The sequence below is a fragment of the Phymastichus coffea genome, unplaced genomic scaffold, assembly GCF_024137745.1.
Source record: "Phymastichus coffea isolate CEN01 unplaced genomic scaffold, Cenicafe_Pcof_1.1 PCOF00012, whole genome shotgun sequence".
NCBI classification, from domain to species: domain Eukaryota; kingdom Metazoa; phylum Arthropoda; class Insecta; order Hymenoptera; family Eulophidae; genus Phymastichus; species Phymastichus coffea.
In genome coordinates, this window is record NW_026706823.1 from 2,763,603 (window position 1) to 2,787,799 (window position 24,197).

At 34.5% G+C, this 24,197-nt stretch overlaps 1 protein-coding gene across 2 annotated transcripts in view; it reads left to right on the forward strand.

The window, feature by feature from the left end:
- The window catches only part of LOC131672486 (mitochondrial proton/calcium exchanger protein), a 581,097-nt gene that overhangs the window by 438,294 nt on the left and 118,606 nt on the right, over window positions 1–24,197 (forward strand). The window contains exon 7 of one of the 2 annotated variants that reach the window (XM_058949751.1): window positions 23,618–23,698. The exons of the other annotated variant lie outside the window; for it this stretch is intronic. Coding sequence (XP_058805734.1) covers window positions 23,618–23,698 — 81 coding nt within the window. The remainder of the gene's footprint in view (window positions 1–23,617; window positions 23,699–24,197) is intronic. 2 annotated transcript variants of the gene reach the window in all.

The following is a 24,197-nucleotide window of genomic DNA, read 5'->3' on the forward strand; positions in this document are numbered from 1 at the left end:
CTAATAAAGAAACGTCTTCTGTCACCTGGAAACGAAATTGATACCACGCAGAAAACACAAGTCCGAGGAATAGGAAAAGAAATAATATCAACTCTTGGTACAACCGAAATAAGGATATTTGACACTTACACTATCTTTCATGTAGTCGATGATGCTTTTGGAATGACTTACGAAGGAATATTAGGCGCTTTATTTCTCGAAGAAGCTAAAGCCATCATAGACTTTGGATTTAATAATTTTAGAGGAGAGAACTTTGTTGTACCTCTATTATTAGAACGAGATCTCGGAAAAATCATGCCAAGACCGCAAGTCAATAAAGTGCAGCTTAGTCCTGATGAGTTTGACAGAATATTAAACGAATTGATACCCTTAGATTTTGGAGTACCGTTTAATTCGGCCATCAGACACGTTTATAGTATTGCACAAGACAGCGTTAAAGAAGAATTAGATATAGAAGATATAGATAATGATTTAGGGATAGCCGACGTAATCTTAGATGAAACCAACGAAGATAGTAATAAAAGCATAGAAGATTATTTAGATTTAGGTCACCTGAACGATACTGAAAAAAGTTACATTGTTAATCTCATTAAGGAAGTACGAGATGTCTTCTATCTTCCTAGCGACAAGTTACCGGGAACCGATCTTGTCTTGCATGATAAGAACAATCGATGATGTACCAGTAAATAGTAGACAGTATCAATTTCCTCACGCGATGAAGGATAAGATTAACTATCATCTCGAAAAATTACTAAAAGCTGGTATAATACAAGAATCTACTTCACCATACAACATCCCCATATGGATTGTACCTAAGGCAACAGACAGTAATGGAAGAATGGTGTTGGACATGAGAGGATTGAACGAAAAAACAATCGCTGATTCGTATCCAATACCTAACATTACACAAATTTTTGACCAAATAGGAGGTGCTACATTCTATTCCGTACTTGATCTCGCCATGGGATTTTACCAAATCAAGATGCACCCAAAAGATGCGCATAAAACGGCTTTCAGTACTCCTTTCGGTCACTATGAGTTTGTGCGTATGCCATTCGGATTGAAGAATGCACCCGCGACTTTTCAACGTTTAATGGATACGTTGCTCCGCGGACTTGAAGGGTTAGATCTGTTCGTGTATTTAGACGATATAGTTATATATGCAAATACACTTGAAGAACATGATCGCAAATTCCGAATGTTAGTGGAAAGATTACGAAAAGCAGGATTAAAATTGAAGATTGGAAAATGCAAATTTTTAATGCGACGAGTTAATTACTTAGGTCATATAATAAGTGAAAATGGTCTAGAAACAGATCCGAAAAAAATTGAAGCAGTTAAGGAATTCCCAAGACCAAAGTCGGTTAAAGCTGTACGTCAATTTTTAGGGTTATGTGGCTATTATCGTAGATTCATTAAAGATTTTACGAAAATTGCTAAACCTTTGACCAGACTTTTGCAAAAAGATACGGTGTTTGAATGGACAGATAAAATCGAAAGTTCATTTTGTGAACTTAAAGAGTTGCTGTGTAGCGCTCCATTATTACAATTCCCAAATCTTGATAAAGATTACATAATTCGTACGGATGCCTCTGGAATTGCAATAGCAGGAATACTTTCACAAGGCACTATTGGATCAGACCAACCTATCGCATACACCTCTCGAGTACTACGTGGTCCGGAGTTGAATTACGAGGTTTACGAAAAAGAAGCGCTCGCAATTATTCACAGCATCAAAGCATTCAAATCATATGTCTTCGGAAGGAAAATCACCATTATTACTGATCACCAACCTTTAGTTTGGTTTAAGTCAGCCGACCTCAATACCAGGGTTTTGAAATGGCGTTTCCAAATTTCTGAATATGACTATGAGATAATTTATCGCCTAGGTAAAGCCAATGCGACAGCCGATGCATTATCACGGAATCCGATAGAACCAATTAATGTAAAACATATACGTCAGAATGATAGAGAAATTAAAAATCTAGTTTACTCTTGTTACGTATCGTGCATCAACTACGAATAGCTAATGAATGAGACGTTCCAATATGTTGACTAGTGGCTGATTGAGGCTCACAAGTAATGAATAATATACGATGTATGAATAAGAATGAATGTATTTATTTATTATGTTGTACTTACAGTTTCTAGAGTACTTTCAGTATCGTAGATCTCGGTATTTGGATAGGTTCAATAATGAATTTGCACGTTCTCACTTTTAATGGATCGCGTATTTATTGAGATCAAATAATGTAGTTTGACAGGTAATAGTTGAATAATTAGCCAAATTGTCGAACAGGCTTGCACGCGACTGTAGCGTCGATATGTAGAGTTTATTCGTCAATCGTCGAACTGACGTGTACGGAGTAACGATAATTGCTGCTCACCTTTCGGGTAGTTCATCTTATATACATAAATTTGTGCTCAATAAATCGCTGATGTTTCTTGTGTAGTTGAGTAATTTTCTTTTTGAGTTCATTGTGTGTTGTGTAATGCTGAGTATGGTCTTTGTGTTTTGCTGCCGTATCGTTTTCTGGTGGACGTGTATATAATTTTGATTTTACGAAATTCGGGATTGCACTTTTAAAGAATGTAAATGAGTAAAGATACGTCTTGAGACGTAACACCTCGGGGCATAAGATATTGCAATTAATATGTATTGATTGCAATGGTTGGTTTTCGGTGGAAAAGATTATTTCGTTATGTGCATTTCCGAGTTTCGGAAGTGTTGGAATTTGATTGCGTCGGTGGGATCATTTTTCTGCAAGGTGTACAAATTATTTGGTATATAAAGGCTGCGTCGTTTCAATAGTTTACAAAGTGTTCTCTGCGCTTGTGACGAAAATACAGAATTCAACATGTATGGCTTCTCGAGAAAACGCCAATTGATGGTTTGCGTAAGTATTTTACAATTTGATTTCTTATTCATTGTTATTATTATCATTATATTTCTTTATTCTAGTTTGCGGATTGGCAGTATTCCCGTGCGGTAAAGAAGGCCAGACGGGAGGGCTTGCCTTTACCGGTCGCACCTAAGCCCGGGACCCGAAAATATATGAGAATAGATGTAAGTGTTTTACAATGTATGTTTGTATATTGGTATATTGATATGTCTAATTTGTTTCCTATTTGTTTGTTAGTTTCAGAAATGGCAGTTAGTGCGTACTCTGAGGCATTGTGATCGAGTGACGTAGACGGCTTTCTTCTTGGGGGAGTATGGTCCAGATGAAGATAATTGGAATCTGCGCGAACTATTTTTTTATGACTTATTAGTGTATTGTAATGGTTTTCGTCGAGTATGCGTGGAGGTTTTTAGTCAGTTTTACAATGTAATCATAGGTCCAAGTGTAGATCATCGATACAATTGTAATTGTATATAAGTGTAATTGTATTTGTAAACATAATTGTAATTTGATAAAAATATATTTTTCTTTTGTTTTTAGATAAGGAATTTGTTTTTAATTTAGATTCCTAAAGCGAACATCTCGCTTCCCTCCCCGCTTAAAATGTAGCAACATTTGAGGAGTGTCATGTTTGTATTAGTTTAATTCTAGTGAAAACAAATGTTTATGTGTAGTTGAAAGAGAGGTTTGATTGTTGAAGGTAAAAGGTGGTCTGTTTGGTAGAGGAGGTGGTGTTATGCATCTAGGTGTTGAGATAGGTATTGTGGGGATAATCTTGATTTCTTGCAGTTCTATGTGTTTTTCTTTGTCATTGTCTGGTCTGTTTTTGCTGGGTTTCTCGAGTTTGATGAGGAGGTGTGTAACAGAGCTGAAGATGGCTCCGAGTAGGTGGAGTGACCAGCCGTAGATTGCATGTAGTGCATATCCTCTAATTATTGTATCTATTATTAATTTCATTGTGTTTATTAAGATCAATGTCATAATTATAACTGAAGAGATTGATCCGCAAGTGATCATTTTATTTATGATCATATTCCAGGTGCTGACTGCAATGTTTTTTATGGTATTTTCTGAGAAGATGCTCCCACTCGTTGTCACGTCTCCCGTTATTTCTCTTGCTATGTCATTGAGTATTGATGTTCTCTCCATAGGGAACATTATTTGTTGTTGTAGTTCGTCTAGTTCATCTTGAGAGTATACTCCACTTGTTGCTAATGAATTTATTGATTTGAAATTCCATCCTATTTTTGTGTTAGGTCTGAGTGTGTTTGGTGCTACGCATGGTTGAGGTTTGGGTGTGAGTCTTACCCATTCTTCTTCAAGTTTGTAGTATGTTGGGACGAGTGCGTTACAGTTTATCTGTTCCCCTTTCTTTTTGAAAAGAAGTGCTTCCAAGTGCTTCTTTTTCGTATGTATGGTATTTTTTTTCTGCTGATTTTAAGATTCTTGATGCGAATGCTATTGGTTTGTCGTCACCGATCTCTTCTTGAGAGAGTACACAACCCAGCGCGTAGTTTGAAGCGTCTGTTGTAATGATGAATGGTTTTTCCATATCTGGGTATTGAAGAACTGGAGTTGTGCATAGGGCGTTTTTTTATTTTTCAAAAGCTTCTTGTCTTTCTTCAGTCCAAATAAATGGTTGTTCTTTTTGCAGTAAATCTATGATAGGTTTTGCTATTTGTGAAAAGTGTCCAATAAAGCGTCTGTAATAGCTTGTTAGGCCTAAAAATTCTCTGATATTTTTGATAGTTTTCGGGATAGGAAATTTTTTATTGCTTCTATTTTCTTTGGGTCTGTTTTGATACCTTCTTCACTTATAATGTGGCCTAAGAATTCTACTTCCTTTTGGAAAAATTTGCATTTACTCGTTTCAATTTTTAATCCTGCTATTCTTAATTTTTCTGCTATGAGTTTGAATCTTTCGTTATGTTCTTCAACCGTATTTGCAACGATAATTATATCATCGATGTATAGGTAGCAGAACCCTTTTTCCAATAGGTCTCCGAGTACTTTTGTTAGTGCTCTTTGGAAGACTCTAGGTGAGTTTATTAGTCCGAAAGGTAATACTTTGAATTCAAAACGTCCCATGCCAGGGATACTAAATGCCGTTTTATGTATATCTGACTCTTTCATTTTTAGTTGATGAAATCCGGAAACCATGTCGATAGTGGTAAAAACTTTGTTTTTTCCTATGCAGTCGAAAATTTCCAATATATTGGATATAAGATATGGATCTGGAATAGTTTTTGCATTCAATTTTCGATAATCTATCACCATTCTCCATTTTTTCTTTCCGTCTTTTGTTAATCCCTTTTTTGGCACAATCCATACTGGCGCGTTAAACGCACTTGTTGAAGGTCTAATTAAGTTATTTGTAATTAGCTTTTTTGTCTCATCACATGCAATTTGCTTGAGTGTATATGGCAGAGGAAATTGTTTAACATATACTGGTTTATCATCAGTTAAATTAATTTCGTGTTCTTCTATGTTGCATTGGCCAAGTTTATCTCCTTCTAACCAGCATATGTCTTCAAATGACAGTATTAAATTTTTTATGTTTTCTTTTTTTCGTTGAGTCAGGTGTTCTAAATTTATTGTATCTATCAGTTGCTTTCGTCGTATTGTTATTTCATGTTCTTGTGTCTCTTTTTGTGTAATTTCGTTGTGCGTAGTTGTAAATATATGTGTCGGTTTTAAATTAGTTTCTTTAGGTGTGAATTTTTTATTGATGTTTTTGAAGTTATTTTCTATATCATTTATAATGTGAAGGTTCGTCATTTTGTCCTATTTTCTATCGATCTCTCCTGCAACGTTATCTCTCAATGTGTCGCAAAAATTTGAATAATCATTAATAGTATAGTTCTCCTTGGTTTCATTGGATTCGTCTTCCAGGGCTTTATTAATGTTTCCAATAAATTGTGTTAAGCTTGAGTTATAGTTAGGTTGAGATATTTTTGTTTCTGGATTCCCATATATTTGATCATCCGTACTATTTTTCGTTTCTTCTTGTATGTCGCTTATTATATTTAAGATTTGAATTACATCTTTATGTATTGATACTTCTTTGCTGTGTGTAATCGTATTTATTTCGATATCATTTTCGCTTACTATGTATCTTTTATCAAATGCTATGGGTTTCCATGTGTCATGATGTTCATTAATTTCTTTTGAGGTTTGTACTGTAAATGTGTTTGTTTGATTTCTGCTAGTGATTTCTTTTAATGGCACTTTTTGATTATTTATTTCCAAGTATCCTCTGTCTAATCTTAATTTGTGTTTGGATAAGGCATTTATTCCTATTATTCCATCGTAAGGAATAGAGAAGTTATCCGGTGCTACATGGAAATCAAATGGTTCATCTGCAATATACATTTGTGTTGAACTATTGTTCTTATTGCGTCTTCTGTGATTCCTGATATAGATATTTGTTCATTTCTATTTAACTGCTTTTGTGGAATGCTGCTATTTTTGATAATATTTAGTTGTGCTCCACTGTCTACTAGTAATTGCAGTTTATTATTCGAATTTGGTTCGACTATTTCTATGTACTTGAGCAGGTTTTTTAGTTTGATAATGTATATTTTGGTACAGTCATTTGTAATTTGTTGGTTAATGTCAGTACTATTTTTAGCTATATCTGTCTGTAGCATGGTACTCTCTATTTCCTTTATATTTTCTTTGAATTTGCTGTATGTATCTATGTGATATTTTGTTTGTGTTGGGAGAGTGAGTGTTTTGTCGTGGAACGTTTTTATTGTCTGCTCATTCTTTAGGCGTTCCTTCCCAAAGGAGCTCCAGAGTTTTCCGAGTTTGTCCCATGTTTGCGACATTGTTCTGTTGTATGACCGACACCTTTACAGATTCTGCAAAATATTCTTTCTTCTTGTAATCTTTTAATTTTTTCACAGTTATCTATGTTATGTCCAGTTTCGTTGCAACCTTCGCATGTGATTGAAATATTTTGAGTTGGATAATTTTTTAGTGCTTGTAATTTCCTACATTCACTTGTTATGTGACCTATATTTTTGCAATAAGCGCAGAATTTTTTCCTTTGATCATTGTTAAAATTGTTTCTGTATCCGTTGTTGTGGTTTCTATTGTAAGTGTTATAGTTTTGCTGATTTTGCTGAGGGTTTGCAGATTGTTGTGTATTCGCGATTTTTCTGCAGTACTTTGCTGTGTGACCTAATTGATCACATAATTGGCATTTGTAACTTGATTTATTTCTTTGTTCTGTGAAATATATTCGCGCTTCTTCACAATCTTGTTCTTCGTGTCCCTGTTCTTGGCATAGGGTGCATATTCTATAAGGTGATCTATTTTTACCTGTTGTGCAAAATTTGATAGAGTGACCTTTTTTATTGCATTTTTTACAAAAGACCTCAGGGCATTCTTGCGTTGAATGACTTCCTTCGTCACAAATATCGCATTTATTTACCTTTTGTGTGATCTTATTTTTACACTTAATGGCTTCATGTCCTGTTTCTCCACATTTCCAGCATTTTATGTAGTCGGCAATGTAGGGGCATTGACCTACCTCATGTCCTAATTCTTGACAGTATTGGCAATGGATATTTCTTCGTTTATTCAGTGGGCAAGCGCTTATTGAGTGTCCTTTTTGGCTGCAGTATTTGCATATCAAATTGATTTTGTCTAATGAATTTTTACAATTATTAGAAAAGTGATCTGATCCTTTACAATAGACGCATGCTGCAGAATGGCAAAATAGTGCTTCGTGTTGGGGGTCATGGCAAATTTGACATATCATGATTTTTTTTGGTAATTCAGGTCTATAATAATCATTGTATTCGGCATATGTGTTATTAATTGTTACATTGTCTGTTGTTTTTCTAATATTTATGTCATTTTCAATTTCTATGGCTTTTTTGGACATTTCTTGTAATGTTGTCTCATTGCCCAGTTCGTATTTTATTTCCGTTTGCATTCCTTTTTTAAAAGATTTTGCTGCGTCCGCATTTAATTCTTCGTAGAAATTCTTCCTGGCTATTTCATTTGTTTCTTGTATTCTATATATTTCTTTTATTTCTAAGACTAATTGACATAATCTATTTGTGTATTGGATAACTGATTCTGTGTTTCCTTGTGTTATTTTGCGTATCCTAGCACGCAGTTCGTGTATGTCTTCTTGAATTGGGTATAGACTTCGTATTGCTGTAATTAATTCGTCTATTGTTTCTACACAGCTGTTTCCTAAAGCTTCTTCTGCCTCTCCCTTCATTCTCACTTTCAATAATTCTACTACATTATGTTCATCTTGGTCTTCTACTAAATTTTTTACTCGTCGTAATCTTCTGATGTACTTTGCGGGTGGCATATTTTTGCCATCGAAGTCCGGAACATAATTTACCAATTCTTTGAGTGATAATTTGATTGGGTGTGAATTTGCCATGTTTATTGGGTTTGTTGCTGGACTTGTGATACGTTGGTTTTCTTGAATTTGTCTTTGAATTTGCTGAGTGTTTCTTTCACTCTCCTTTTCGTTTATGTATTGTGTTTTGTTTATTTTTCTAATGTCTTTTTTTGAATCTTCGATGTTCTGTTGTTGGTTAATAGGTTCGTCAGAGTTTTTTGGTAATGCGTATTTTGTGTATACAGATTCTTCGTTTGTGTTTATGCTGAATAATATATCTTTTGGTGTCCCTAATATTAGGCTTTGTTCACCTAAAAATCCTCCAATGTCTGAATATCTATCGTGTTTTTCTGAGTCAAATGTGTCAAACGTCTGGTTTAATAGTGAATATTTGTCTGAATCAGTGCAGTCGGTTTTATTTGTTTGTTTTTCTGTTAAATCAACTAATTGGTCAACTGTTGGTATGATTTTCTTTATTGCTCCTGTGTTTTTTTCTTTTCTTACGATTTCTTCTTGGGTCTTGGTCTTAATAGGCGATCTTTGTAGCTTGTTACTCTTTTTGAAAGCTATCTCATCCAGTCCTTTTTCTAAAAGGTCTTCTAATTTTGGATTCTTGTCGATTTGTGATCGCGTAAGTTTCCTAATTATGGATGATATGTCCTTCGTTGTGCTGGACTTCTTGCTCATTTATTGCACTTTCGTAATAAACGGAATAAACAAAGGGAATTCGACAAAATCAAAATAGATGAAGTAGGAAAAGTATATAAAATAAGATAAATTATTGTTAGCAAAAAATTATGGTAGAAGTATATGGAAACACAATTGCTTATTGAGATGGCAAAAATAAAAGGGGAAAAAGAAAAGAAAAAAGGAAATTCTATCTACGTATGGTATTTGACGTACTGGCTGAAAATTATTTCTCGGTCATTTATTTCTGCAGTTGTCTTAGTTTCATAATTTTGCAAGATTGCAATTTTGAAATTCGGTCACTATGAAAGAAAGTGACGTGTGCTGTTTACTTCTGTACTACAACGCCTACTCGTATATCCGCGGTTTTCGAACTCTTTCTTTTATGTTTGATGCGTTAATTCATTAATAAGAACTAAGTTTTAATATGTATAAAAATAATTTCCTTTATCTCAATCGAATGTATTTTTCGTACCGGAACCAATTGTTATGTCTCGTGCATCAACTACGAATAGCTAATGAATGAGACGTTCCAATATGTTGACTAGTGGCTGATTGAGGCTCACAAGTAATGAATAATATACGATGTATGAATAAGAATGAATGTATTTATTTATTATGTTGTACTTACAGTTTCTAGAGTACTTTCAGTATCGTAGATCTCGGTATTTGGATAGATTCAATAATGAATTTGCACGTTCTCACTTTTAATGGATCGCGTATTTATTGAGATCAAATAATGTAGTTTGACAGGTAATAGTTGAATAATTAGCCAAATTGTCGAACAGGCTTGCACGCGACTGTAGCGTCGATATGTAGAGTTTATTCGTCAATCGTCGAACTGACGTGTACGGAGTAACGATAATTGCTGCTCACCTTTCGGGTGGTTCATCTTATATACATAAATTTGTGCTCAATAAATCGCTGATGTTTCTTGTGTAGTTGAGTAATTTTCTTTTTGAGTTCATTGTGTGTTGTGTAATGCTGAGTATGGTCTTTGTGTTTTGCTGCCGTATCGTTTTCTGGTGGACGTGTATATAATTTTGATTTTACGAAATTCGGGATTGCACTTTTAAAGAATGTAAATGAGTAAAGATACGTCTTGAGACGTAACACTCTTATATTAGCAAACAGACAGGTGAAGAGTTTCAATTCTTAATTGATTCTACTTCCACTACCAATATCATTAAATCCTGTTGTGTACCGGACGATATACCTATCCAAATGTCTAATATCTTACCCATGCAGAGTATTTTTGCTGAAGATGATTACCAAGAATGTGGATTTGTCAAGTTAATAATAGCCGGAAATGAAATAGTATTTTATGTTGTTGCAAATTGTCAAATGCCATATCACGGAATCATAGGTAAAAATTTCTTATACAACACCAGTACGAAGATAAACTATAATAACAATAGCATAAACGAAAGTAACGTAGTAAAACCTAATGTTAGTGATAGTAACATAAAAAAATATAGAAAAATTTATAATTTATATACGCCACTCGTTGACGAAGAACCTCCTTTATTGAATATATATAATCCAAAATACGGATGGACACAGTATATGATTGATAGTTTATCTGAACAGAGTCTAATAAAGGAAAAGTATGCTTTAGGAATTCATGATGAGACCGATCAAATTGACCTAATAGATATTAATGGTTTAACCCATAGAACTCTAGGATCAATAACACTGAAATTATTTGAGATACCAATGAAATTCCATATTGTACAAAATGACTTTCCTGTAAATTGTGAAGGCATAATAGGATCTGATTTCCTTTTTTCTAGTAAAGCAAGTGTTAATTTTGACACAAAGACAATAAAAATAGGAGACACTTACATTCCTTTTAGAAGACGGAAAATACCAACACAAGAAAATAATAGTTACATATCTGTAATCACCGAAGCAGACAAAACTCATCAAATTCCTGAAATAAATGTAGTTACTAGAAGGCAAAGACAACAAATGAAACAGTCATCTGCCCCTTTTGTAGTTCAACAGGAAACTGAAGAAATCAAACCAATAAAACGTCCACGCGGACGACCCCGGAAAATTCCTATTAATAATGATAATAAAAATATTATCCCACACCTAAGAACACCTCCTGTAGAGAAGTTGCCTATACCTGAATCTGTCGCAGTTGTTTCAAAACGTTACCCCGAAAGAACTCGAAATGAGATACCTGATTACGTGGAAAGTGATCTAGACGATAGTGAACTTGAAGGTGAGGCACGAGTTATACCCAAAATACCTGTGCAACCCAATCAGAATCTACCTCACAATATACAAGATCCCGATTCCGGAGAGGACTCAATGAATAATAGTTCGGATGAGTCCGTAAATAACGACAACGATACCGCTAATATAGTTAAGGTTAAAGAAGCCATACATGTGCGCAACGACAATGTTGCTTATTTTATAAGCAGCAATGGACAACCTTGTGATGAAGGCGCTCGAAAATTAATAGAAAATAAGAAAATTAATACTAAGGTAATCTTACAAGTGGGTGAAGTCTCAAAAGAAAAGAAGAAGAAGAATTATCATCAATTTGGACTCTGCATACGAGGAGACCGCCCAGAATCGTTAACTTATATTAAGGATTATATACACATTACTTTAAAAATATTAAGAGATTTACTAATTAATACTAATCAAACTGAAGTCTGTATTGCTCAGAGTAAACATGTAGAAAATTTAAGTTGGTTAGAAATAGAGTATTTATTAGATAGTGTCTTTAGAAATAGTGGAATAAAATTAATAATTTGTACAGATAAGTTAAAGTATGTACCCTTAGAACAACGCGACGGAATCTTTTATGAATTCCATAAATTCCCAATTGGAGGACATCGTGGCGTTTCAAAAACCTTTCACCGGATCAGACAAGAATATTATTAGGAAAATCTAAAAGACGATATACAAAGGCGAATCCAACAGTGTCTAGAATGTCAATTGAAGAAATTAATTCGTTTACAGACCAAACAACCTATGATAATAACTGATACATGTGCTACAGTGTTTGATAAAATTGCTATGGATATTGTAGGCCCTCTAAAAAGAACAATAAAAGGAAACGAATACATTTTAACCTTACAGGATCACTTAAGTAAATTTTGTCTAGCTGTCCTATTAGCAGACACCTTATCATCAACAATAGCGGACGCATTTCTTAAGAAATTCATTTGTGTTTTTGGATGTCCGAAAGCTGTGCTTACTGATCAAGGCAGAAATTTTTTGAGTTCGCTAATGACGCGTATTTCCAAGCGATTCAAAATAAAGAAATTAAAAACCACAGCATTCATGCCTCAGTCGAACGGTTCCCTAGAAAGATCTCATCACGTATTAATTGAGTACTGAAAGCAATACACCGATCTTGACAACGATTGGGATGATTGGCTCGACCTAGCTATCCTAAACTACAATACCTGTGTACAAGAAAGTACCAAACATATGCCGTATGAAGTTGTATTTGGCCGCTTAGCTCGAATGCCCTCAAATAATCCCCTTCGTGAAAGCGATACGTTACCTACATAGAAAGGATATATAATAGATTTAGTTGCGCGTTTATGTAGTATACGAAAATTAGCTTACGAAAATTTAGTTAGCTCTAAAGAAAAATCAAAAAAATATTACGATAGACATATAAATCCAAAAGACTTTAGTTTAGGTGATTACGTTTTCTTAAAATCAGGACCTAAACCAGGGAAATTCGGGGATCATTACTCAGGGTCTTATAAAATAGTTGGTATTCTTCCAAAACATAATGTAAAAATAGAGACTAAAAAGGGCACAAAAATAGTTCATTCAAATAGACTCCGAATTTCGCATATAAACAAATCAACCAAAGAAAATAAGCCGAAATATAAAAAGGGGTAGAGAGGAAAAATATAATATAATATAATATAAAATGAGATAAATCATAAAACAAAATATATATATATATATATTATGAAACAAACAATAGATAATTGAACAAAAGGAACATATAATGAAATATTTTCTGATTACAGAACCGAAAACATGATGCATTCTTCTCTGTTATCACTGATATTTTTAACAATAACTAATCCAGTTACAGCCATCATAGGATACGACTGCGGAGCAAGATCTCTTAATATAACCACTATATCTTTATTAAGTGTGAAAGAATGTGAAATGCCTTCTACAAAAATAAACGCAACAAGAAAGTACATTCAATTATTACAGTTAAATAACTATGAAACTGCTCAAGTGATTCAATGTAAAGTCCAAGTAGACCGAACTGTTTATTATTGTGGAATGCATTCACATAATTCCATAATAGAGAATGGCGCAATGGAATATTTAATGGATGTAAGCCAACAAACGTGTTATGATTTACACAAAAGCGGTACATTTTATTTTGACAATTCACATGTATTTCGAGATATTAAAGTTAATCAAACCACAGTTAGACCCGCTATACTTGCAGGAAGCGTAGATCATAATGGAGAATGTACCTATGGTAGTTATTCCGATGCTTATGGAAGCTGGAATTCCGTAGTTGTCCAAGCTAAAATAAAAGTAACTTTACAAGAATATACCGCTTCTGTCGATTTAGATAATAACCAAATAATATTACGTAGTGGCGTTAGATGTATTTTAGGTAGTGAACATTGTATAGATTCTGAAGGAGGATACACTTTTTGGGAAAGTGTACCTAAAGATGTATGCAAATTTAATCGGTATCAAATATTGTATGAAGGAACAGCTAATCAAATTGAAGGTGAAATAGAACAAACATTATATTCGTTAGTAACACAAGACATTGCTTTTGCGTTAATATCCAAATCTAAACGTAATCTACGTGGTTACGAAATTATAGTTACTGAACACCCAAAATTATTTGTTTATATTGTCGAAAATAATGCATTTTTTCTAAGTAAGAAAATATCAATGAACAACCTAGATATATTTGCGTATGTAAATTCTAAGTTTGTATATGTAGAACGTCACATAAAAGTACAATTAAGTCGTATGTACAAGGATGTTGTCGTACATCGCTGTAAGCAAGAAAGAAAAATTATGAAAAATGCACTTGCAATTGCTAGTCAATCTCCCAATCAGTTTGCCTATAATCTCATGAAAGGACCCGGATACATGGCTGTGACAGCAGGAGAGGTAGTACACATCGTTAAGTGTATACCCGTTGATGTGAAGGTATCGCAAGGAGACGAATGTTATGCTGAACTAAAAGTAATCCATAACAACCATACCAAATTTTTATCTCCAAAAACACATATTTTGAAGGCTTATGGGACAGTAGTTGATTGTAATGCTCTCCTACCCACATTTTATTACTTTAATGATGACTGGTATAAGTTTTTACCAAGAGCAGTAGAAGCAAAAACTCCCACCACTCTTAAGCCTTTTTCTGGATTAACCTGGAAGTACCAGAATATTCCCTCACTAGCCACCAGCGGAATATATACAGAAAAGGATCTACAAGATTTAATGAACAGAATCCTGTTCCCCTTGGAGCAACCTGCAGTAATAAATGATGTAACCAGAGAAATTCGTGGACACACCATAAGAGACAGTAACGGAATAATTGGAAGGTTAATGAACGAGAATGTAATGGAACAGTTAATAGTCAATACCTGGAACAAAATGTGGACGAAATTTATGACCTTTGGTACTTTCAGTGCCGGTATACTTGCAATTATACTAATTGTCCAAACTACAAAAAAATTAATAGAAGTTCTCATCAATGGAATAACTCTACATAGCATTTATAGATGGTCTTTTCATCTGATTGGGGCCATATGGAACAGTTTAACTACGTTTCTGATACATTTAGCACCAAAACCCACAGAAGCGAAAAGGGATGTAGAATCACCAACAAATATTGCCACCGCTCCTGGACAGGAGTTATATCCGACTCTACATACAACAGAAAATGAAATAACACAACACAACCAGAGTAATTCGATTCCAGCATCACAATCTCAAGCAGTTAAACCATCGTTTGGGTTCCTCCCATGTTAGGGCAAGATCTTCGAGATTAATAAAATAATAAAAATAATGATAAAACCTTGATTACAGCATGATACGACAAGATCTTTATAATTAGAATAAAAATTTCGATTGCTCTTTCTCGTTGCACTCCTCTAGCAATCGTTTAAGTGTGGAGGTGTGACGGCTAGCCGTAACTTAGTTTTTTTTAATTTAATTATTAAATATGACGAACGGAGTGGGAACCTTCCTGATTTCCCACGATGAAAACGCATTCGAAATATAAACTTTGATAGTGGCCCGAGCCTGCGTACTCAAGATTACAATCAACGCTCTATCCTGCTTTGTCCCACACGCATGTGTTGACAGGGGCCTACGATCATCGCGTATACATCGTGAAGTGTTATCACGCTGATAATGGAAGGGGACCATAAAAATGCAATCTATTTTTTTTTTTCTTCCCCACCGATTTTTAAGAAAATATCCGTAATATTAAATAGATTTTCATCAATTTTGTAAGCCATTATAATGCGCATCTTTTTGTCACCGAATAACCAATAAATAGAACAATAATGTATTTTATAATAAATCGTAAAAGGTTTGAATTTTTCTGAATGTTTATAATAGATACTATGTATCGTCATAATTAATTAAGTTTAGTACAATTATGTATAAGTAATGATAAGCTATAGCGTTACTCGTGCCATTAAAAGTGGCACTCCGAGAGCCATCTCTGGAGAAAAGGGCCCAAATTAAAAAGGGACCGCCCTTTCTCTCTCTGAAAATTCACGCCCACAGACCAATAAAGAAATTCTGGATATGATTAGAAAATTTCCCACCAATACAAAATTTGGCCGTTATCGCTTCATGGGCCTGAGGAAAGGGATTTCCACCCAACCACCCACGGCTTATAAAAAGCTCTGTACAAGGCTGGAGAGTAAGTCAGAGGAAGTTAGAGTAAGTGCGGAGTGAGCACCAGGAAGTCCCTAATAAGAAGTATTTACCAGTGAGTGAGTCCCGGAGGAAGCATCAAAGAAGGAAAATCACCCAAGTATATTCAAAGCATATAGAGAGAGAAAGAGGCCAAAGAGCAGAGAGAGAACGCAACTTTAATAATAAGTGATTTGATAAAATAAAAGTAAGTAAAATCTTAATTCTGGCTATCCTTTTCTTTCTTTAAGTAATCCGCCTTTCTTTTGGAAATTCATTAAGCGTGAGTCTGGTGAATTTCCATTAAAGTCCCTTAAGAACACATTAAGCGTGAGTCTGGTGTGTTCGTAATAACATTTGGTTATTACATTCCGCGTTAGCATACAGTTTTCTCAACGCAACAATATTGCTCGTCCCGGCTTACGTGTTACACGATAGCCAAATCAGAGCAACCCTGAGTTTACGCTTACTCCAAGCGTACCTGAGAGTGACCCCGACGTCACAATAATTTCAATCGCTCTACCTGAATAATGATGCAGTAGAAGCTTATTTTTTATATTCGAAATTTCAACCTGTGTATGTTAAGAAGAATCTGTTAAGATTAGGCTTAGATGATATCTATACCATAAATTCTTCGTTATTTAAGAGAATTTAATTTTTTTTTGAAAGATACGAGGTGTGTTCAAAAAGTAACGAGAATTTTTTAATTTCGCGGGTTTGGAGAGTCCGCTTGTATAAAATTTTTTTTATTATGTTGGTACACATGCCCCTGAAGTACGATAAAATTTTCAGCAATATTCATTGCTTACTTTTTAAGTGGCAGCCGCTAACGTTAGACGTGTTTTTCGAGCTCGGCGATTTTCGTTTGTGAAAAAAAAATGGATCAAAGAATTTGTATTAAATTTTGCGTAAAAAATGAAATAAAGTGTAGTAAAGTTTGTCAAATGTTAACAAAGGCAAATAGTGAGTCTGCTATGAGTAAAGCAAGGATTTATGAGTGGTATAAGCGTTTCCAAGATGGCCACGAAAACGTTGAAGATGACGAACGACCCGGACGCCCAAGCACATCAACAACCGATGAAAACGTGAAAAAAGTGAAAGAAATGGTTATGAACGATCGCCGAATCACAATCAGAGAAGTCGCTGATGATGTTGACATATCAGTTGGCTCATGCCATCAAATTTTTTCGAATGTTTTGGGTATGAAACGTGTGGCAGCAAAATTCGTTCCAAAATTGTTGAATTTCGAACAAAAACAGCGGCGAATGGAAGTTGCTCAGGAGTCGCTAAATGAAGTCAATAACGATACAGAACTACTAAAACGTATTATAACAGGTGACGAAACATGGGTTTACGGATATGATGTCGAAACTAAGGCTCAATCGTCCCAGTGGAGGCATTCTGGATCGCCAAGACCGGAAAAGGCTCGACAAGTGCGGTCGAATGTGAAGGTTATGCTCACTGTGTTCTTCGATTTTAATGGCATAGTGCATTATGAATTCTTGCCACAAGGTCAAACAATCAATAAGCAGTACTACCTACAAGTTCAACGTCGTTTGCGTGAAGCAATCTGAAAAAAATGCCCGGATTTGTGGCAAAACAATTCATGGCTTTTGCACCACGATAATGCGCCTGCTCACACTCATTGCTTGTTCGTGAATTTTTGGCCAAAAACGAAACTGTAACGATGCCTCAGCCTCCATATTCGCCAGATATGGCTCCATGTGACTTTTTTCTATTTCCAAAAATAAAGAGAACATTAAAAGGCCGTCGTTTTACAAGCATAGATGACATTAAAAGCGAATCGCTGAAAGAGCTAAAAGCTATTACAAAGATCGAGTTTCAAAAGTGTTTCGAGGATTGGAAAAAGCGTTGGCATAAGTTTATTGTATCCGAAGGGGACTACTTTGAAGGCGACAACATTAATGTAGATGAATAAATAAATATTTTTTTCATAAAACGAAAATTCTTGTTATTTTTTGAACACACCTCGTATAATGAAGAATTTTTCATTAGATTAATAGAATAAATTCACAGTACATAAAATATAATTTTCTTGGCGAAAAACAATAGTCGGATACAAAATCTATTCTACTAAACTAAATAAAATCAAATAAATTTAAGAATAAAGTTACGCCGTATGATATGTGTATGAAAGTTACGCAGTGTGATATGGTAACACACTGTTACATATTCATAAACACACATACATACAACTACCATTGTGATGCGGTACATTACAAGGCCTTTCCTGAGTGCTGCATTATTTGTAACACCTCAGGAGAGCCATTCCCGTCCCTTGCCGACCCGTAACCAGTTGCGTAAAATAAAAACAAACGCGCCCTATAAAAAACGATTACCCTTTTTCATGCCCGAACAAACACACCGGAGATATTGGCGAAACAAACTCTATGAAAGTGATCCGACGGACACTTGAAAGGAAAAAAAAAGGAGCACACCACGAAATAAGAGAGCGCACGCACACACACACTCCCGACCACGTGTTGCCGACCGGCAAAAGAAAAACGGGAAAACTTCAATGGGAAATGCAACGGAAATGCATGTTGTTAGGCTGCCATTTGTTATTAGCGACGCGATATTTAAATTTTTTTGTTTATTATTGTTGAATGTCATATAAAGACCATGTATACGAACTTTGAGAGCGCGGAACGAAATGGAATTACACCTAAGATAATTTAAAATCTAATCACATATAGGGAATACGCAGTTTTTAGGCTGCCATTTGTTATTAGCCACTCGATATTTAATTATTTTTGTATATTATTATTGAATGTCATAGAAAGACCTTGTGTACAATGTTTGAGCGCGCGGAACGATATGCAACTATCCCTAAGTTTAATCAACAATATACGCGATCAAGGAAATTCGCTGTATTTACGCCCCCATTTGTTATTAGCCACTCCTTTTTTTAGTTTTTTCGCATAACATTATTGAATGTCATATCAAGAACTGGTGTACAAAGTTTGAGCTCGCGGAACGATATGCAACTATCCCTAAGTTAATTTAAAACCTAATCAAATATAGGGAATACGCAGTTTTTAGGCTGCCATTTGTTATTAGCCACTCCTTTATTTAGTTTTTTTGTATAACATTATAGAATGTCATATAAAGAACTGATGCACAAAGTTTGAGCTTGCAGAACGATGTGCAACTACCCCTGATTTAATTTAAAAACTAATCACATATAGGGAATACGCGGTATTTAGGCTGCCATTTGTTATTAGTCACTCGATAATTGAATTTTTTTATATATTATTGTTGAATGTCATATAAAGACCTTATGTAGAATGTTTGAGCGCGCGGAACGATATGGAACTACCTCTAAGTTAATTTAAAAACTAATCAAATATAGGGAATACGCAGTTTTTAGGCTGCCATTTGTTATTTGCCACTTCTTTTTTTAGTTTTCTTGTGTAATATTATTGAATGTCATATCAAGAACCGGTGTACGAAGTTTGAGCTCGCGGAACGATATGCAACTACCCCTAAGTTAATTTAAAATGTATTCAAATATAGGGAATACGTAGTCTTCAGGCTGCCATTTGTTATGAGCCACTTCTTTTTTTAGTTTTCTTGTATAACATTATTGAATGTCATATAAAGAACTGGTGTACAAAGTTTGAGCGAGCGGAACGATACGCAACTACCCCTAAGTTAATTTAAAATGTATTCAAATATAGGGAATACGTAGTCTTCAGGCTGCCATTTGTTATGAGCCACTTCTTTTTTTAGTTTTCTTGTATAACATTATTGAATGTCATATAAAGAACTGGTGTACAAAGTTTGAGCGAGCGGAACGATACGCAACTACCCCTAAGTTAATTTAAAATGTATTCAAATATAGGGAATACGTAGTCTTCAGGCTGCCATTTGTTATGAGCCACTTCTTTTTTTAGTTTTCTTGTATAACATTATTGAATGTCATATAAAGAACTGGTGTACAAAGTTTGAGCGAGCGGAACGATATCGAACTACCCCTAAGTTTAATCAATAATATACGCGATCAAGGAAATTCGCTGTATTTACGCCCCCATTTCTTATTAGCCACTCTTTTTTTAGTTTATTCGCATAACATTATTGAATGTCATATCAAGAACGGATGTACAAAGTTTGAGCTCGCGGAACGATATGCAACTACCCCTAAGTTAATTTAAAAACTAATCAAATATAGGGAATACTCAGTTTTCAGGCTGCCATTTGTTATTAGCCACTTCTTTTTTCAGCTTTCTTACATAACATTATTGAATGACATATAAAGAACTGGTCTACCAAGTTTGAGCGAGCGGAACGATACGCAACTACCCCTAAGTTATTTTAACAACTAATCACATATAGGGAATACGCAGTATTTACGCCCCCATTTGTTATTAGCCACTCCTTTTTTCAGTTTTTTCGCATAACATTATTGAATGTCATATCAAGAACTGGTGTACAAAGTTTGAGCTCGCGGAACGATATGCAACTATCCCTAAGTTAATTTAAAACCTAATCAAATATAGGGAATACGCAGTTTTTAGGCTGCCATTTGTTATTAGCCACTCCTTTATTTAGTTTTTTTGTATAACATTATAGAATGTCATATAAAGAACTGATGCACAAAGTTTGAGCTTGCAGAACGATGTGCAACTACCCCTGATTTAATTTAAAAACTAATCACATATAGGGAATACGCGGTATTTAGGCTGCCATTTGTTATGAGCCACTTCTTTTTTTAGTTTTCTTGTATAACATTATTGAATGTCATATAAAGAACTGGTGTACAAAGTTTGAGCGAGCGGAACGATATCGAACTACCCCTAAGTTTAATCAATAATATACGCGATCAAGGAAATTCGCTGTATTTACGCCCCCATTTCTTATTAGCCACTCTTTTTTTAGTTTATTCGCATAACATTATTGAATGTCATATCAAGAACGGATGTACAAAGTTTGAGCTCGCGGAACGATATGCAACTACCCCTAAGTTAATTTAAAATGTATTCAAATATAGGGAATACGTAGTCTTCAGGCTGCCATTTGTTATGAGCCACTTCTTTTTTTAGTTTTCTTGTATAACATTATTGAATGTCATATAAAGAACTGGTGTACAAAGTTTGAGCGAGCGGAACGATACGCAACTACCCCTAAGTTAATTTAAAATGTATTCAAATATAGGGAATACGTAGTCTTCAGGCTGCCATTTGTTATGAGCCACTTCTTTTTTTAGTTTTCTTGTATAACATTATTGAATGTCATATAAAGAACTGGTGTACAAAGTTTGAGCGAGCGGAACGATATCGAACTACCCCTAAGTTTAATCAATAATATACGCGATCAAGGAAATTCGCTGTATTTACGCCCCCATTTCTTATTAGCCACTCTTTTTTTAGTTTATTCGCATAACATTATTGAATGTCATATCAAGAACGGATGTACAAAGTTTGAGCTCGCGGAACGATATGCAACTACCCCTAAGTTAATTTAAAAACTAATCAAATATAGGGAATACTCAGTTTTCAGGCTGCCATTTGTTATTAGCCACTTCTTTTTTCAGCTTTCTTACATAACATTATTGAATGTCATATCAAGAACAGGTGTACGAAGTTTGAGCTCGCGGAACGATATGCAACTACCCCTAAGTTAATTTAAGACCTAATACAATATAGGGAATACGCAGTTTTCAAGATGCCATTTGTTATTAGCCACTCGATATTTGAATTTTTTTATATGTTATTGTTGAATGTTATATAACCTTGTGTACAATGTTTGAGCGCGCGGAACGATATGCAACTATCCCTAAGTTTAATCAACAATATACGCGATCAAGGAAATTCGCTGTATTTACGTCCCCATTTGTTATTAGCCACTCCTTTTTTTAGTTTTTTCGCATAACATTTTTGAATGTCATATCAAGAACTGGTGTACAAAGTTTGAGCTCGCGGAACGATATGCAACTACCCCTAAGTTAATTTAAAAGCTAATCAACTATAGGGAATACACAGTATTTACGCCCCCATTTGTTATTAGCCACTCCTTTTTTTGGTTTTTTCCCATAACATTATTGAATGTCATATCAAGAACCGGTGTACGAAGTTTGAGCTCGCGGAACGATATGCAACTACCCCTAAGTTAATTTAAAATGTATTCAAATATAGGGAATACGTAGTCTTCAGGCTGCCATTTGTTATGAGCCACTTCTTTTTTTAGTTTTCTTGTATAACATTATTGAATGTCATATAAAGAACTGGTGTACAAAGTTTGAGCGAGCGGAACGATACGCAACTACCCCTAAGTTAATTTAACAACTAATCACATAAAGGGAACACGCAGTTTTAAAGCTGCCATTTGTTATTAGCCACTCGATATTTGAATTTTTTTATATGTTATTGTTGAATGTTATATAATGACCTTGTGTAGAATGTTTGAGCGAGCGGAACGATATCGAACTACCCCTAAGTTTAATCAATAATATACGCGATCAAGGAAATTCGCTGTATTTACGCCCCCATTTCTTATTAGCCACTCTTTTTTTAGTTTATTCGCATAACATTATTGAATGTCATATCAAGAACGGATGTACAAAGTTTGAGCTCGCGGAACGATATGCAACTACCCCTAAGTTAATTTAAAAACTAATCAAATATAGGGAATACTCAGTTTTCAGGCTGCCATTTGTTATTAGCCACTTCTTTTTTCAGCTTTCTTACATAACATTATTGAATGACATATAAAGAACTGGTCTACCAAGTTTGAGCGAGCGGAACGATACGCAACTACCCCTAAGTTATTTTAACAACTAATCACATATAGGGAATACGCAGTATTTACGCCCCCATTTGTTATTAGCCACTCCTTTTTTCAGTTTTTTCGCATTACATTATTGAATGTCATATCAAGAACTGGTGTACAAAGTTTGAGCTCGCGGAACGATATGCAACTACCCCTAAGTTAATTTAAAAACTAATCAACTATAGGGAATACGCAGTATTTACGCCCCCATTTGTTATTAGCCACTCCTTTTTTCAGTTTTTTCGCATAACATTATTGAATGTCATATCAAGAACAGGTGTACGAAGTTTGAGGTCGCGGAACGATATGCAACTACCCCTGAGTTAATTTAAAAACTAATACAATATACGGAATACGCAGTTTTCAGGATGCCATTTGTTATTAGCCACTCGATATTTGAATTTTTTTATATGTTATTGTTGAATGTTATATAATGACCTTGTGTACAATGTTTGAGCGCGCGGAACGATATGCAACTATCCCTAAGTTAATTTAAAAACTAATCAACTATAGGGAATACACAGTATTAACGCCCCCATTTGTTATTAGCCACTCCTTTTTTTAGTTTTTTCGCATAACGTTATTGAATGTCATATCAAGAACAGGTGTACGAAGTTTGAGCTCGCGGAACGATATGCAAATTCACATAAGTTAATTTAAAATCTAATCAAATATAGGGAATACGCAGTTTTCAGGCTGCCATTTGTTATGAGCCACTTCTTTTTTTAGCTTTCTTATATAACATTATTCAATGTCATATAAAGAACTTGTGTACAAAGTTAGAGCGAGCGGAACGATACGCAACTACCCCTAAGTTAATTTAAAAACTAATCACATATAGGGAATACGCAGATTTTATGTTGCCATTTGTTATTAGCCACTTAATTTTTCACTTTTATTGTTTATAAATGTTGAATGTTATGTAAAGAAATGATATATAGGAATTTGTTACATATAATAGTTGACTATCCTGCAAATAAGAAATGAGCAAAGTTGGATACTGGGAAAAAACATGAAATTGCCCTCAAATCCATTCAAGAAGGTAAATATTTTTAATTTATACTAGTTCTGCTTCAATTTATTATGTGTATACATATTTATAATACATAGTAGTTGATGGTGTAATATATGGTTATATATATGTATATATATACATCTAACTATTTATTTAATTATTTCGAACTTTTTATTACAATTATTAATTATAATTTGTAATATAACATTTGTAATTTAATATATTGTTAATAATTCTTAGTTATGATTTTATTATTGAAAATTAATTTCCTCTCTGCATTCATAATTCCTCCATTTTTTATCCCGGATTCGAAAAGAGCGGGAAATTCTACGTTTAGATAATGTATTATGTTGGAGAAACGGTTCACCCTCCCATCCCACCGGAGCAAGGGTGAGGTTAATACAGGCTTAATATTAGGCTTTGGATACATTAAGTCGTCTATGAAAATCAACCTGAAGTTTAAGGTCAAGGTCACCGTTGTTTGACCCTACAATTTTTTTGGGATATTGGGGTTATTGAATTAATG